Genomic DNA, 18,227 nt, shown 5'->3' on the forward strand with positions numbered 1-18,227 from the left:
CTAGCAGGCTGAGGGAGGTGATTCTCCTCATCTACTGCACTTTCGTGAGACCCCACCTGAAGCGCTGCATTCAGCTCTGGGACCCCCAGCACAAGGACATGGACCTATCAGAGTGAATCCAGAGGAGGGCCATGAAGATGATCAGAGGGCTGGAGCACCTCTTCTATGCAAAAAGGTTGAGAACAGAGAAAGCTAAATAATCCCAGCTTTCTCAGAAGGCTCTAGGAAGACCTTATAGTGGCCTTCCAACATTTAAAGGGGGCCAACAGGAAAGCTGGGGAGGGACTCTTTACCAGGGATTGTAGTGACAGGACAAGGAGTAGCCGTTTTAAACTAAAAGGGGGTAGATTTAGGTTGGATTAGGAAGAAATTCTTCACTATGAAGGCACTGGAACAGGTTGCTAAGAGAAGCTGTGGATGCCCCATCCCTGGAAGTGCTCAAGGCCAGACTGGATGGGGCTTTGGGCAGCCTGGGCTGATGGGAGGTGTTCCTACCCATGGCAGGTGGGACAGACTTAGATGATCTTTAAGTCTTTCTAACCCAATCCATTCTATGGTTTTGTGAAAAATGATCGCAATGGGCCACAGATGTGGTGAAATGCTCAAATAAAAATCCATCTACTGTAGATTGCAGTCATTGTCTTACCCTAAAAATCTTTGCAGTGCATCACAAACATTCATATGCTGCAACTCCCAGAGTCCAGCATCTGATTAGACTGGCAGGTGACATGGGGAAGCCTGGGCTTGTGTACATGCTGGCACAGTGATGCAGCAGACAAAAGTGTAGTCCTCATTTTGGTGAGGAACGCCTTAAGCTGGCTCCTGAGCAAGACCAACAGCTAGCTGCTTTCCCAAACAGTTTATATCTGTGGAAGCAAGACAGCATAGCTACAGCTGTAGAAGGATATTACCTAAGAAGGCGGATGTTTTCATAGGAGGAGAAGTCTCTTCTTGTGGTAAGAGAGTGAGAGGAGCTTGAGGCTGCTCTGTGTGTTGTGCTCATGGCCACAGCAGGCTGTGTAGTCAGCAGATCAATGTTTGCTTTCACATATCTCGTAATATGCAGGCAGAGCTATTTGCTATCTGAGACAATTGTTTTAACACAAAGTGGTGTAAGATTACTTTCTTATAATGAGATAGGTAATTTTACTTAAAATAAGTGTCACCATGGACAGTAACATGAGACTGAGCTGGAAGTCACCCCACGACTACCCCCTGCTTTGCAGCTGGATGTTGGAGCAGTGAGGGTTTACGGATCTCCCACAGCATATGTGCTATAATTACCCTGTTTAATGTTACTGACTTTAAAGTCAAGCAGTGGGCTAAAGCTACAGGCTCCTCAGTGGGGAAAAGATTACCTTTTGTTCATTCCTCCCATCTACGAGTCATTAGTGCAGAACAGGTCAAACAGATGGGAGGGCAGAAAGCGAGAATTATTTATTTGCTTTTCCTTTAAGATTCCAAATTAGCATTGTCTTTAGAGATGGACAGGATTGTTTGTCAAACTGATAGTTAAAACAGTTCAACTTTGTTCTGGCTGAATCATTTCCACTCCTTTTAGTTCAATATATATAATTTTATCATGCTGCTGATGGATTTTTGCTTGCTTTTTGTTGTTGCTGCTGGTTGTTTGTTTGTTTCAAAAAAAAAATTAAATGGGCTTTTTAATCCCAAAAAGGCTTAGGGAGGATCACTGAAGTCAAAATGTCTCCAGAGATCCTCCAAATGACACGGGGCGGGTTTTTCAGTGCACACTGTTTGCATTTGATGTGCTGCTTCAGAATCAGTGCAGAATGTCAGGCTCTTTATAAGAGTGAATATTCATTAAGCCTGCCAGAGGCAGAAAATGCAGTCAGTACAGCATCAGCGGAGGAGGCAGGGAAGGGAGAAATCAGGTTAATGACTAGCTTTCTCTGCAGTTTGCTTCCTGCTTATTGCCTGATCTCCATTTTAAATAAATTCATTTAATTAATGCGTATTGCTACTTTGACCTGGGGACAGAAGGGTCTGTGATTAATGATGGGCTATTCCTCTATTCCTAGTCTCACAGCAGCTTTAGTTGGCATGTTCTGGTAACTAGGAAAGAAAAAAAAATTCTAAAAGGTTTCCTTTGAATTTAATAATAATTGATGATTTGGTTGAAATCTTTTATCTAATGATCTTCTATGTCCATGAGCCACCAAAATTTTTAAGACAGGGACAAAGCAGTGAACAGAAAGCAAGCTGCTGTCTTGGCTGAGGATGTCAGACAGTCAAAAATGTCTCTGCAGAGAGACAGAGCTGCACAGAAATGCTTTTCTTTCCTCCCCCTTGATCAGGACACATCTGTTCTAACACAAGTTGGCCTTCTTCTGACAACGGTTCTTTAAGAAAGAAGCAGAGGCATAGGAGGTAGAGACAATGTACATGACACTCAGGATATATGGCCAGCTCGCATTATGGGAGTAAACACCACCTGTTTCTAATAAACACCAGATTGGAGCTGTGTGGCTATGCAAGGACAGGAAGAAAACACGTGCACCCCCCACAAAGGAGAGAAAAATGTTAGTGAGATAGAAACTGCAGTTTTTGTCTAGGCTTGATGGGCTATTGATTTGTGAGCTGAGAGATGCCATGTCCTGTGAACAGGCATTTTACCCCTACATTTAGAAGACATCTCAATTTCAGTCTGTTTGTACCTATCACTCAGCATTTCAACACTGTTCCACTTACATATGAGCTTGAGTGGTTTTACAAGCTGGTATACGCCAACCCTTCAATTGAGTGAATTCACAAATGCTGCCTTTGGAAAGACAGCACTGTAAATCTCAGTGACAGACCTGTACTTTGGAATTTTGCAGCAGTGTCACTTAAGAACTAAACTGTACCTGTGCCATTGCAGTCATAACTAAAACAGTCTTCTAAGAGGTAGAAATGGTGCCACCATCACAACATGGCTGATCTTTCTCAGGTATTTCTAAACAGAAGATGCTAATGCCTGCGTAAATGAAAATCCCACGGAGGGATTAGGGCTGAGAAAGTGGTCTTATTTGCAGATAGTTGCGCAGGATTTTTTTTTGTGGCTGTCACTGTTAAACCACTGTTAAAGAGATTAGTTTCAAACTTTTTTTTTTTTTTTAACACTCTGGCATTGTCATTAGTACAACATGCCCTGAGCCATGCTTAGCTTGCTTCCAAGCATGGAATTCATCTCATTTTGCATTAGCTACCCAGAACACAGCTGTCTAGTTTATATTGGCTGTCCAGGCTTTATTTGTAGTTAAGGAAGCAAAGGTAAGACAGCTCCAGCAGAAAGAGGAAATGAGCAAAGAAAATTCAATGCAGCTAAAAATAGGTGTTTAAGGTGAGTTGAGTTGCTTTCTGAGTATGAGTAGACTGGATGCCTACTGTTTTGGTGGCAAAAGTTAGGAAGTGGATCACATCTAAGAAAAAAAAAAGAAGAAGAAGAACAAGAACAAGAAGAAGAAGAAGAAAAAAAGATGCCTACAGTGTCCACAGGCTCACTTTTGGGGACCCCATGCTTTGTAGTAGGTACATGGGCTCCCTGCCCAGGGCATTGGGAGAATTAGGTACCTCTGACAAACCTGCATGCTGAGACCAGGACTTCCTGGAGCACACGAACAAGATGCTCTGTGCTCAGTGGGTTGACATATCTCACCTGCAGCCTGCTTCCTTTCTGGGACCATAAAGCCTATACCATCTGCATGATGCTTTCTATCTGTGTGTAGGAAATCAGGTGGTTTCAGAGCAAATACAACTTGTTGAACACGTGTTTATTGACTGTTATTGTATGTTTTTCAAGCCCTGTGAGAGGTGGAGGGCTACAGTATATGACCTGTAAGTGCCTCTGGAAAAGAAAAAACTAGCTAGACACCATATTCTAATGGTTCAAGCTTTCAGCTGTGTGATTTTAGGATTTGGGTTTTTCTTTTTGTTTTCTTTTGCATCCAGATCTGTCTGTGCATTTCAGGTAACAGTTACTGGAAAGAAAAAGAAGTATTTTGAAAGACAACCTAAAAATCCTTTCCCCACAGCTGAATACATGGACTACACTGAGACTCATATTCCTCAGTCTCAGAAGTTGTAGGTTCCATTTAAAGTCCACTGAGACGCTTTTGAGAGTATGAAAAAATGGAAGGGGTGAAAAGTTCATTTTCCATTTTAGTGTGCATACACAGAGGCAAGGAAGCATCAGGAGCTGCAGGTGCAGCCTAGATTTTGAGTTCTGCTACATGCACTCATTTTAAAAATAAATCATTTGGTTATTCAACATGAAGACTGCTGTATTCCTTGAGAATAAGGCAAAGAGGAGAAGGGGAAAGTCTCCAAAGTAATCCTTTGAGTAACGCCAAGAAATGGCCAGTCTTTGCACTTTTATGTAAGCCATGTGGTGAAATAAAACAACCACCTATGTAGCTGTCAGAAGAAATTTAATGTTTTAAATTCAATGGCTGGGGAATTTGCTTTATTTAGATATTCCTCCAAATTTAATAACTTTAAAGCATTTAATAAGATCCAGAAAACATGCAAGAGAAGCACAATTAATCTTGTTAAATGCAAAATAGCATCCAAGTGGAAAGTTTTTTGTTGTTAAATTCCTGCTGATAGGAAACAGAAGAGATGCTTAAGGGAGCTTTGGAAACTAGGTGGTACACGACATTTATTCTTGATCTGAAATACCTAAACATACAGCACTCTTAGGACGGCTGAACTGTGACCTTCCAGCCTGCAAATCCAGATAAAAGCACATGTTGCCAGGTAAATCAAGCAGAAGTGAAATTTCCTGAGGAGGCTGTTGAAGCCTCACTGCTAGGAAATGATGGCTATTAACTCATTACGTTCTGTCTGTCTCATTCTTTTTGTATGTGAGCTCTCCACACAGCTGTAAGGATAATTGGTTTCCTTTGACTTAGTGAGTATTAAGGAGTATTAATATGCTTACTTTGTATGGCAACAAACATTCAAGGGCTGGGGAGAAAAAACACACAGAAATGCAGGCAAGCCCCTTAGTCTTTAGATGAACAGAATCCTGATTGCAGGGTTGATATCATGGGTTTGTTGTGTTTGGATACATTATATCAGATGGATTTGTGATAAATGTTTCTGACTTCATCTGGTGAGTGGATTTGTCTGGGCAGAACCAGATTAAAGGGTCAATATCCTGTTCTGAATTAGATTTCAGTAATGCAGGCGTGTACGTGCAGCCTGTTAGCCTGGCAAGGGTTTTCATTCAAGGAAAAAAAAAGATTATGCACTGTGAGGATATCCTCTATTCTTAAATGGTTCTTGCAGGTTACCATAACTGTGTAGTAAAATGGGTAATATTAAGTAAATATTGCATAATATTAAGTCACTGTCATTGCTTCATGTTCTATCTCCAACTAAATATGGTCATATAAAAATAACATTGGCACATGTTAAAACAGAACATGTTTTTTGGCTGTGCAGTGGTGGCAATAAGGTACATTGAGTGCTGTTGTAACCCTAAAACTTCAAAACAGTTTTTAGGCTATTCACTGTTAACAGGGCTTCTCCTGACCACAGCAAGGATGGTTCAAAAATGGTTTAAAGTCACCTTCAGTGTTCTGTTTGATTGTTTGTTTGTTTGCAGTTTTGTTTTGTTTTGTTTTGTTTCCAGACAGGAACAGAAAAAGAGAATTGGGTCTGGGCCAATGTTGTTTGAAATGAATGCTGCATGGGCTTTTTGGGAAGGAGGAAGGTATTATTTGTCAAATAGGCCTTAATTTATTGTGTGTGATGTGAAAGCTCATGTTTTTTGTATTGCTGAAGAGACAAATGAATAATAATTTGGAAATAGGCCAAGACACATGATGTTCAACTTTGTAATTTATGGTCTCAAAGAAATAAAAGCAATCTGAAAGGTACCTGACCAAAATACTCTATTAAGCAGAAATGAAAGCTGGTTCATATTAATGTGCTTAGTAAGTAAGGGCTTGTTAGGACATTTCCATTATCAAAAAGAAACATTAAAAAAAAACCCTGAAGCTGAAAGTTAAGGTCATAGGAAATTTTCAGAAAAGCTACAATTGATAAAATACAGGAACTTTCACATTAATAATAACTTCAAAGAAGATATTTTAGACTAGGGAGATTAGGTTAAGGTCGCTGAAATACTTCTGCATTTCCTGGGAAGAACATAAACTCAAAGTCAAATCTTCATCATCAAATACAGTCTTAGAGAAAAAAGAATTGTAGAAGCTCTTCTAAATCTTGATTAAACATCAGATTGCAAAAGCAATCATATCACCTCTTTTAAAAGGATTGCCTATGACAAACCTATTACACAGACAGTCTCAGAGACAGTGGTGATGTATCAAGTATACAAATTCCTTTGGCTCCTTAACATGGACATACTGCATAGGTATGAAAAAAAAAGAGAAGAATCATGCTTTTCAGAACTGTATTTCTCTGCCAGGCAGGAGAAAAAATTGTCAAGCAGTAAAATGTGTCCTTTAGCTTTTGAATCAGGAAAGCCTTATGTCTACACACAACATACGCTTTATTGCATAACATAGAAAATTCTATGAACACCATTACCGAAGATGAAGAATCTTGAAAGAACCAGAAATACTGCTCAGGAGATCATCAGGAGATACTGCTCACTTCATGAAGTGGTTGCTAAAGGAAGTGCAACATTGTTCATTGCTATTACAGGGGTGCAGAACGGTCAGCAGCTGAAGTTTACTGAATAGCATCCTCTTGTCTGGCAAAACACTGGAGATCTCCACCTAGATTTTCTGCTTTGTTTCCTCTTCCCCCATCTTTCACTAGTGTGAGACCTAGGATTTCTCTGTTTCTTCTTCTTTCCGTGTCCAGCCTTCTCTTCTAAGGGATGTGCAGTCTTTCTGTGACGGTTTCCCAACCCTTCCTTGCAGCAATGCTGATCCCACTCCCTTCTTCCCCACTGGATATCTTCACCTGTTCAGCTGGACAGCTCTGATGCAGAGCATGATATCGAGACTTAATCAGATCCATGAGATTGGCATTGTTTGTGTGGTATTGCAAGAATTTATGTGTGGCTAGTAGTGTTACAAATGTGACAGGTCAATACTGCACTTTTAGGGTGTAGATAAGAACATTTTCATGAGATTGGAGGGCTTTAGGATCAATGCACAAGCACTGAGCTTTCATCTGATCAGAATTCCTGTTACTTAAGTACTTAAAATATTAAAGTGAATATTTTGGTACAATTCAAATTTTGGAGTTATGTAAATTACAAATAATTTTCAGAGTTTAAGAAGAAAGAAAACAAGCAGGTTTTAAGACTATCAAAGAGCCTGATTTGTGTTGCATCTCTTTGTGCTATATGCTCAATATGTATCTTTGCCAGAGAAACGCACATAAAAATGTCTATCTTACTGGGTCAATCATGGCAAAGTCATGGAGGCAAAATTAAAAATTTGCTTCATAGTGCAAGCCTAAAGCTGGGGACAGAACTTCACTTTATATTTGCCTGTATGAAATAGTGATCTCTTATTTCAAGCACTTCAAATTCAAAAGAAAAACTGAGAACAGTTATACTTCAAGGCACAACATGGGATCCAGAGCAATATGTGGGGAGAACCTGTGCATGCTAGCACTGAGCAGCTTGGACGTGAACCAGCCAGTAACGCCCAGATGAGCAGCCAAGCCACCAAGAGTCAGCATAGACCCAGGCTAAAGCCATAGCTTTCAAATGTGAAGCTGATACTCAGTGAGTGTTTGTACGTACTGATGTTTTAAGCTTTTCTTGCTGTTTCTTGACTTTTTCAGAACCTGAGGCAGGAGAGGTGTCCCCACCCGTGGGAGCTGGTGTGAACAGCAACAGCTGGACCTTTAAGTTTGGACCGGGCAATCCCAAACAAGGTGGTCCTGGTGAGTTGCCAGACAAATTCATTATCCCAGGATCTCCTGCAATCATCTCCATCCGGCAGGAGCCACCAAACAGCCAAATTGACAAAAGTGACTTCATAACCTTTGGCAAGAAGGAAGAGACCAAGAAAAAGAAGAAAAAGAAGAAGGGAAACAAGACTCAGGAGAAAAAAGAAAAGGGCAACAGCACTACTGAGAACAGTGATCAGTGAGGGGTTTATACTGAAAGAACCCACTTAGCCAGTTTTTGTAATAATGGCAGATTTCTCCTATGTAGCAACTCCCAATTTCTTCCTACTGTTAACAAATTTCCTGTATGTACAGACTTCAGAAAATCAGCAGGAAATTCACAGTGTCTGTCTAAATTTCTTAACAGGTTTTGTCTTAAAAAGCTTTATTAAGTCTGGTGTTAACTCTTTTTCTCCACTCTGGCTTGTTTTCAGAATCTAAAAAGCAGACACAAGTTTCCTTTCTCCTACGCCGAAAAGGAGAATCTTCACAGTACAGCCAGTGAGAGGTTGGAATCTCTGCACTGTGGTTCCTGTGCTCCTGTCTTGATGACACTTACAGGACAGGTTTAAAAGTTTTAATATGGTGCACCCTCTATCTGATTGGAAATCTTTGTGTGCAGATGTCAGCTAGGTGATATGAGACCAGGTTATAAGATGCAAGAAGAGCTGGTAAATATGCAACAAAGGAAACACCTAATGAACATGCATGTTCAAAGATGTTCAGGCTGGGGAGGAAATGTCTGAAAGATGACCAGACTTTTCAAACCTTGGGAAGTCACTGTGTGGGAATACTGAGCCCTATACATGACGTATTTTACACACTCCTGAAAATAAAACCTCACATTTACAGCTCTTTAAGATACCATAAATTTTATGTCTTTACCAAGCAAGCCATTGGGAAAATTGTCCCTTAGAGCCCTGCATTACCCTGGCAAGGCTAGCCCTGTGAGTATAAGAAGGGCTGGGCTGACATCCCAGGAATGTAACTGACTGTGATGCTCTGTGTCCCTGTTGCCACTCTAACATTATTTTGCACATTATGTCTCTGAAAAGGTCAGAGTTTCTCCATGACACTTATGCAAAAGAGAGGAAAAAAGAAATGTTAACTATGCTATTTGTTATTTGAGATATTTATTTATAAAGAAATATAGCTGTAAATGTTAAAGAAATATGATGCCCTTTAACCCAAACAGAAGTCAGTCTAGAGCCATTATAAATTATGATTGCTGCTATTAAAGTGCTTTAGAAAAATTGCCTGAAACATCTGTATTATATCGGCCACTTGCCAATAACAGCTTTATTCTGTCGGGTCACTTGGGGGCTGCCTCTTGCATGTATTAATAAATACAGTAATATATATTTTTTTTTGCATTAATCTGCACTTTGAATACACCTTTGCAAAGAAACTGTCCTAATATGAAGAAGGAGAAGAAAACTCCTCACACAAGTGGATTTATATAACCTGCTAGTTCTGTGCAGTACCTTGGTGTTACCTCCCACACAATCTTTTCTGATTTTAATTTTACTTTTTCTATGAGATTATGAATTTCTGACCCTACTAACACTCATTATGTAAAATTCAAGTACTGTATGTATGCTGTATGCTCTTATAAGAATCCTGAAATATTTATTCTGTGCTTGTGTATGTGAATGTCAATGCAACTATTATTAGAGTGGACTTTAAGCTTTACCGTTGAATGTAAATTCATTATTTCTTTTTTTGTACACTTGTGAAAAAGTGAAGTAGTGTTAATTTTTTAAGCCACTGTTGATTATCAGTTGTTTTCTTTTGTGTGTGTATGAAACACAAGTAAAATATCTTTCTTAAATCAATCCATGCATGCATTTTGGGATTTATTGGTAATAACCTGTGAAGCTAAAGCTCTGTGAATTACAAAACCTAAGGATAGGATGGAGTACTGAATGTGATTGAAGATGTTGATCTAAAACTAATACATGTATTTTTAAAAAGAATATAGCAGATGAGGGAATTCCAAAGAGTCTTCTACATCATTGTACATTCACAGAATAAAGCTCAAGTGTCATATTAATTGGAACCATGTAAAAACTACATAGCTCTAAAATTTCAAACAGTCCTTTTAATCTAGGATCAAAGAGAATAGCTGGATTCCTTGAGACATGTCCTGGATGTTACAAGTTTCCAAACTGCTGACAGTTCAGAATAGGTCAATTCCTATTCATTTAAATCTGCTGCAAGTCTTAAAACATCACGGATGGTAAAGCTCTAATAAAAGAATTAATACCTCAAAATGTGAACCACCAATGGCCTCATGTGGTCTATCTAGTTTTCTGTTGCTACCACTCTTGTTTTAATGGCAATAAAAGAGATGCTGCTTGAGAAAGGGAATCCTTCAGTTTTAAAGGCTAGCTGAGAGGGAAAAGCTTAAGATTTGGGGAGGGAGCTGTTCTTTAATTTGGCCTTGCAAAGGATATGCAACTGTGCTATGCATGTAAATTTAGACTTAGGGTGGTGTTTTTGTTTTTTAGTGTGTGTGTATGTGGGTTTTTTTTGTTTGTTTTTTTTTTTTTCATTTGGTGATTAATCAAACAGTTCCCAAAATGTTTTTAAACTGGAGTTACAGTGATAACTTCAAAACACAGAAGGATACTATTGTGCTTAAGTGTAGGTCATAAGGCAGTTGTCCTCAACTCCTCTGGCAACAATCCACCACAAAGATTTAACTCTTACAGCAATCTATTGCATTTGATTATTTTTAGATTTTAATTGAATATACTTCCTTTGAGTACTTGTATTTTCCTCTATACAGGCCAATCTGATTCACTCATTTTTCATCCTTGGTCTTACCAAACTGGTTTCCAACACTTTCTTCTATCAGAAGAAATCAGGAGCTGCAGTATGTCTCTAACTTGCCTGTTCTAACACAAAAGTATATTCACCAATGCTGGCTTCATTGCAGGTGATTGGAATGGGCTGCCCAGGGAAGCGGTTGAGTCACCATCCCTGGAGGTCTTTAGAAGACATTTAGATGTAGAGCTTAGTGATATGGTTTAGTGGAGGACTTGTTAGTGTTAGGTCGGAGGTTGGACTACATGATCTTGGAGGTCTTTTGCAACCTAGATGATTCTGTGATTACTGCAGGAGGACTGTATGCTAGCATGGCCTGGTAGAGAAAAACATGATGTCTGAATGCAAGGACCACAGTATGAAGGTGTGATGGAACAGAGAAAAAAATTGTCAAGGAATAAGAAAGTAGATGTTCTTGCTGGAAAGGTTTAAAAAGAGGCTGGATTGCAAAAGTGTAATATACATTGCACAGATGTGCTCTGTGCTTTCAGAAGATGGAATCAGGTGCCTTGCTAGATTTTTTTAAAGATTTTTCCATGTATGAACCCTCCAGTACAACTGGAATACTGAGATGTCTTAAGTGACATTTGGGTATTTCAAAACTAGCATGCAATTGATACCATTGTCATCCTTGATTTTGGATGTCCAGGAAGAGGACGAACACCTGGCATGAAGTGCCTTTGGAGGACTATGGGTTACAGGTCATGAGGGTAATACATTTGGCTGAGCATCAGGCATTACTGTTTAAATACCACTCAATAAGAAATGAGGAACGGAGGTGGCCACAACCAACAAGAATCAAGAAACTGAAGTTTCTTTTATCCTTCTACTGTCAATAAAGTTAGCAAACCAAAATACATTGCAGAATTTGCTAATAAGGGAATTATCATTTTGGACTTTTTTTTTTTGAACACTTGAACAATTGATTCCTCTCAGAATCTACGTATTATCTGTGAGCATATTGTCTTAAGAAGTCTGTTTTTATGCATATAAGATTGGTGGCCAAAAGCACTGGGCTTTTATAACGATTAAGGCTGGCATATGTTGCATATTAATTACATGCTGTTGTTGAGAAGATACCTCATTTTACATTAGGCGTCTAAGACATAGTCTTGTGCAGTTTCTTTCTGCTCAGAATTTGGGTCATAGAACATCAGAGGATGAGGCTTAAAGTTTTCCAATGATCTTACATAAGGGAAAGAACGTAGAACCCAAAGTATATTTTCCAAATTTCAGATGTAAAAATCTACTATGGAATTAATTGAAGTCATCTGTGATATCCTTTAGGGTCATCATTAGTTTCCTCCTCCTCTTCAGTCACTTGATGTGTTTCAAGAAACACTTCTATTTTTGTAAAAAGTCATTGTATTGTTAATTGACCTTTTCCCAGGGGAAGTGTGAGTAAGATACCTGTATAGAATGGTGGTTATTACTACATGACACAGTGATCACAATTTATATAATTCATGTTGAATGGTCAAAACTTAGATCTGCCCATTCTGGTGCATGAAAATGTCAAAATTCCAGTAAATAACATTTCCTCCAGGAAAACTCGTATTATTATCTCCCTTATCAATGTACAACATGTTTAGGTACAAAATGACTCCAGGATTCTTCCAGCTTCATTCCACCAAACACTTCAGTTAGAGCTTTCTGTCTTTCTGAAATCACCCATTCTCAAACTGCAATTGCATTTTTAAAATGTAAAGTCAATCACTGCCTTTTACATAATTGGCCTTGCTTATCTTAATCCACTTTCATGCCAAGCTTGTGTCAACATCTGGGTAAAATAAACCATATGCAATCTTTCTTCCCTCATCCCATTTTCCCCTAGCAGCAGTTTTGTGGCTCGGTAAGACAGGCCCTCATGAAGGCACTCAGCTATTACCCTCATTTGAGTCCTAAAGAAGGAACTGGTTCCTCAGCTTTGCTGTTACTTAGTCATTTGAGAACTACTGCCTGCTCCTTGACACAGATACTTTTTTTCTAAGATAGTGCCAAGAGTCCCACATTCTTTTAAAGTCCCTGTAAATATTCAGAAGTATCACTTTGATCAGAAGTTTGTCTTTGGTGAGTAAGTGTACACTGAAGTCCTTTGTTTTCTTCCTTCAAATGTCTTTGAAGGAGAAATGAGTGAACAACTGAACAACATTTTGGTATCATCACATAGAGGTTTATCTGTACAAAGCAGTTATGTGCCCTGGAAAGGACAGGCTGAGGACTCCAAGCAATGCAATAATAAATTGTGTATATGAAGGGCTTGATAGGGTGGCTAGAATGTATTAGGCCCTGTATAATGCTTAAATGTGCCTGAGTGGCTGACTTTGCACAGTACTCAAAGAGCTGGACATACTAAGAGTCTAAGAGTACAAAGAACAGCTGTAACAAAACACCTGCTGTGACAACAACCTTGTGCTGCTTAAACCAACATACTAGGAAATCAATATCATTAGCATAAACATTATTTTTCCATGAGCTTTTGATATGAGGTCACTGTACTCTACTCCTGAGTTCTTTCTCCCCTGTATGGCCTCCATCCCTCACTAGAGGGTCCAACAACTGCACTTGCATATATATATATGTGCAAACATTTTTATATATATGTATATTACATATAAAAATCTGAGACCTGCCTATGTTGCTATGCAGGATGCTGCAACATCTACTGTCAGTGGTAATGCCACTTAGGTAAAACCTATTGTTCAAATCTGTCTGATTTTTCACAGTGATGCTATTATGGTGACATTACATGCCTACTTTTGTCTTGTTCAGGTGCCTTTGACTGGCTTACAGAAGTAATGAAAGGAGCCCTCCAGCATGAAGTACCACGTGATTGCTTCTGCCACACTGAAAAGAGTCTACCTTACCCTGTACTGTGAATTCCCTTTCATATCCCAAGAGTATTTGATGCAATACTCTGACACTGAGGTTTTAACATCAAAAGATGATGGAGATATAGGAAAGTAAACATCTCTCATAACCCATACAGCCTGACAACTATTAAAAATGCTTGCCTGCTGGTAGTTCCCAGAGCTATATAACTGTCATCTGAATAAAGACAGCAAGTAACTCATCAGCATTTAAGAACTGATGTCTGGAGTGTATTGTAAAACAACCGTGGTAGACTTGAAAACTGTATTTCAAAACCAGGACCTTGACAAAGTGTTGGAAGTGTTAAACTGGTCTTCATACCAGGTACAACAGCCATAAGCTTGCTGTCACTCCCACCATTAAATGCATTTGTCCCTCGACATGAACTGCATGGTGGTGGTGAGATGAATGGGACATGTGATGAAAAGACACACCCATGTAGGGAAAGGTTACCCTACACTGATAGCATTGTGATAAGGCACATAAATCAGGTGTTGGGCACACCTACTGGACTTTGTGTTATCTGTGAAAGCCCTTGTTACCAGTGTGCCATTCCATCAGGAATGAAATCTGAATCTCCTACTGAATGTGAGACCTTGAAGGGCTGCCCTGTGGGTTCATCAGCGAGTATTGCAGTAGAGCACTGAGATGCGATAATGTTAGAACTGGCCCTAGCAGCCCTATTCCATCTCCTCTGGTGATATTTATGGAAGCTTCAAGTGTTTTGGCAGCATTTGAGCAGCACCAAGAAAGTTCTTGTCCATTATTTACAGGAAGCCTGACAAACATATTTGTTATTACAACACATTTATCACAGCCACTCTAGACTTTTAAACCTGCCATAGTTTTACAGTTAGGTAAATACTTCTTTTTCTCAAATTCCACTCAGTGAGGTGAGAAATGTGTGTGTTCATGGGGAAATGAGAATAAAAGTTCACATAGATATAATGCTATATCCTAATTAAGCCCCTGGTGTATCAGAACCCTACTTTGGAAAGATGTGTATCACTCCCTACCTTGAAGAACTTCCTTCCTTCAGTGTTTAAAGAATCCTACTTAAAGTCTCTCTGTCTGTGAAATGCTGTGCTGAGCAGCTCTGAATTGAATCAATTCTGTGCAATAGAGCTGATGGGTTTTCAGATACCATCTGCCATGGTGGCAAATCTGACAGGGAAGTAGTGAAATGCAGCACAAGCACTGCACTCCCAGGATTACCTACACTATCAAAGCCATTTCTGTCTGGTATTTACCTTCCTCTTTATCACGTGTGATGTAAACAGTGAGAATCCAAGACCTCATTCTTTTGGGCTGGGACAGCAGGCTCAGGCCCTGCACAGACAAACTATGCCAACTTTGCCCTTCCCAGGCTCTGTGAAGTCCAACTGTGGGCAGCTTCAGCTGGCACCATGGCCCTGTGATGATGGGTTGAAGAGGCTCACTTTTGCTAAGCTCAAGCCCCTACCTCAGTGTGGAAATTAGCTGGGGTGCAGCTAATTACTGCATATTCACAGGAGAAGCTTAAAAACTTAAATTCCGCTTGTCTTCTTAGATGCCTAAAAGGGGTTTAGGAAATATTTAGGCAATGACATTTAACAAAGTGATCCAGAAAGCTGGAGACAGGAAAAGTGAATGGAGAGGAGCTGCCTAAACCAAAGGGTGTGTAAATTCTGTTAGACCCTCTACTTGTAGATTCGGAAACTTCCTGATATGACTGAATTTAAGCTGTCTGTAAGCATTGCAAAAACTACCTTGATCTTTACACAATTACATCTAACAATCTTTTGTTAATGTACTTCAGCGCAGTTGCAATATAAATACAATCCTGAAGATAAGCTGCATCTTACCCTGAAGGGTGACTGCCCTGAGCACTGGCAGAAACAAGCACCTACCTCTCTTTTTAGGGAGGACGTGGCACAAAATTGTGAAACCAGTTTGATTTTATTCTCAGTCTCCCTTCACAGACACAAGGGGAGGTCTTAGGTGGTTACATAGGGTCAGATTCTGGACAGCAACACAAGCAAGGAGGACAGCAAGTCTAATGCATTTATTAGCAATAAAGTGTGGGAATGTTGTGTAGGTGAATTCTTCCACAACGTTAGAAGATGCAAATGACTCAAAGTGTGACAGGTCAACCCAGGGCACTAAATGCATTTCCTTGCAGTCAGAGGGAGGGCCTGCTCTGCCTATAGATCTTGCTAATGGCCCCCCGGGTCAAACAAGCTTTCACAAATGGACAGCCCATACTGTCTGCAAAGCTGTCAAATGTCAACACTGTCTGATGGCAGGAACTGCTGACCTGTGAGTTATATTGCTCCAGTTGTTTATAGCTAAATTTCTGTCAAGTATCTTTACTTAGTTCCTTATGTGCACTGCTGGGCTTCCCCTATGAATCTGCAAAGCCAAATTACATAGGTATTGGCATTCATTACTGTGCATACAGCTAATGCAAAGAAAACTGGAAGCAGCATGATATTGCAGTTCCTATAACAAAAAAGCCTTCATAACCCTATCAATGTTGATGGTGCAGTTAGTTTTGCGTTGATTAACTTTAAATGTGAAACCCCTACAGCAAGTGAGTTCATAGTGAAGCACTTGGTGCTGCAGTGTTTACCAGAATTGTGCAACTGTATAAAATCTTAGAATCATAGAATGGCTCGAGTTGGAAGGGACATCAAATATCATCTAGTTCCAACCCCTCTGCCATGGGCCAGGATGTCGCACACTAGATGAGGTTGCCCAGGGCCTCATCCAACTTCAGCTTGAATACCTCCAGGGATGGGGCATCCACATCCTCTCTGGGCAACCTCTTCCAGTGCCTCACCACCCTCTGAGTGAAGAATTTCCTCCTAACCTCTAATCTAAGTCTCCCCTCTTTTAGTTTAAAACCATTGTCCTGTCAATATCTGATTGAGCAAAAAGTTGCTCTCCATCTTTTTTATAAGCCCCCTTTAAGTACTGAAAAGCCGCAATGAGGTCACCCTGGAGCCTTCTCTTCTTTAAGCTGAACATCCCCAGCTCTCTCAGCCTTTATTCATAGGAGACGTTCTCCAGCCCTCTGATCATCAAAATAATAAATAGGTCACAGACAAGCAGTAAGTGTAAGCACATACAGCCCAATTTTATGCTGTGCTACGAACACTTGTAGGCCTGCTGCACACCCTGGATGAATGGCTCTGAAAAAGAGCTGTATTGTGCTAAGTCTTGTCCCTTTCCAACACAGAGATATGTACTAAAATTTCCTGTACACAGAGGTTCTTTCCCATGCTCCCTGATCTCACTCTACAAGGTCATATATATGTTCCACCAAACATGTCTATATTGTTGACTGTAGATGCCTGTGGACTTTGGGTTGGTGGTACCTGCTCTGTGTAAAGACATAGGACTGGTTGCAAGAATCCATCCATGCTGCTAGTCAGTGGTGGGATTATGGTGGAGAACAGCCCAGATGCCCTCACACTCACTCACCCACAGGGCAAATTGTGATTTGCTGGTGCCTGCCCTGAGAGCTTACACACCTTTTGCTCCCCTTCCCACCCCTTCCAAATAGTCTTCATTCTTGTGTAGGCTTGCAGGTGCACTGGTAGGAGCTGCACAAGTCCTATCTCCTCTCTAAAACTCATAGGAGGTGTAACTACTTCCTGTATTTTCTATACACCGTCAAAACAAAACAAAGGATTTGGTAGTGAAAACCATGCAATTCATCCCTCATAGCCTCCTCCAACTTGTTTGAAAATGCAGAATTGGGGAAGTCCAGCAAGACTGTATTTGTGCCCGTGTCTGGGCACACCTTCAAACTGAAGAGACTATCCAAATTCTTCCTGCCTGGGTCTATCATGTCTGTTTCTCTTCTGTTCTCCTACCCAACCACCTAATTCAAGCTCTGTTTGAGAAAACTTTTTCGAAAAACTGTGAACCTTCTTTTCTGGCAACTGATGGCTCACAGGTTTTTAGCCTTCTATAAAGGTGAGTGGACCAAGGAGTGACACACAGTTAGAAAGCAAATACATTCAACCTCCCTCAACCAACTGTCCCAGTCCTTCTCTGGTGTGCATGGCCAGCACTTACACATTCAGAGACAATCCTAGCTGACACATGGAGCGCTAGCTTCTAGTGGAATTAGTTCATTTACTGACCCAAAGCTCTTTTCAGTATATGGCAGTTACACATATGACAACTCTAGTCAGACACATGACTTAAACTCATGATGACATAAAATCACATCTTTGGATATAGCAAAAGAAATATATTTCAGTTGCTCTCCACCTTCCAAACCAGTTCAGATCAGTCTGTGTAACTGAACTCAGTGCCTTATTTTCTACTACATTTTCTATTTTTTCTTAAATAATATTATATTTTCTTCTACATCCTTATTTTAACAGCATTTGGTGAAGAAGAAATTCTTTAGATACTCCCAGAGAAAGATCCTTCATGGATGAAAAGTTCCTCTTTACTCTTACTTGCTTTATTTTCTCTGTTGTAAGGGATTTCATAGAGAGTTTACAGCTTTATTATATATGATCAGTGTTATGTAAGACTAAGGCATACAAATTGTCCATATTTTAGCACCGTTCTCTTTATAAATCAGGTTGATCCATTAAAATTGTATTTCATTTATTTGACAAGACCTATTTTTCATAACACCATAC

At 39.9% G+C, this 18,227-nt stretch overlaps 1 protein-coding gene across 5 annotated transcripts in view; it reads left to right on the forward strand.

Annotated features, from left to right (window-relative positions):
- LOC308177985 (protocadherin alpha-C2-like) overlaps positions 1-9,716 on the forward strand; it is a 110,202-nt gene extending 100,486 nt beyond the window's left edge. For 4 of the 5 annotated variants that reach the window (XM_080555943.1, XM_080555942.1, XM_080555945.1 and 1 more), the window contains one exon: positions 7,774-9,716. In XM_080555943.1, the coding sequence (XP_080412069.1) occupies positions 7,774-8,084 (311 nt within the window). In that variant the 3' untranslated portion in view covers positions 8,085-9,716. The remainder of the gene's footprint in view (positions 1-7,773) is intronic. The other variant, XM_080555944.1, reaches the window with a different exon arrangement.
- The last annotated feature ends 8,511 nt before the right edge of the window (positions 9,717-18,227 follow it).

Source organism: Anser brachyrhynchus (genome assembly GCF_964034855.1).
Source record: "Anser brachyrhynchus genome assembly, chromosome: 14".
NCBI lineage: Eukaryota > Metazoa > Chordata > Aves > Anseriformes > Anatidae > Anser > Anser brachyrhynchus.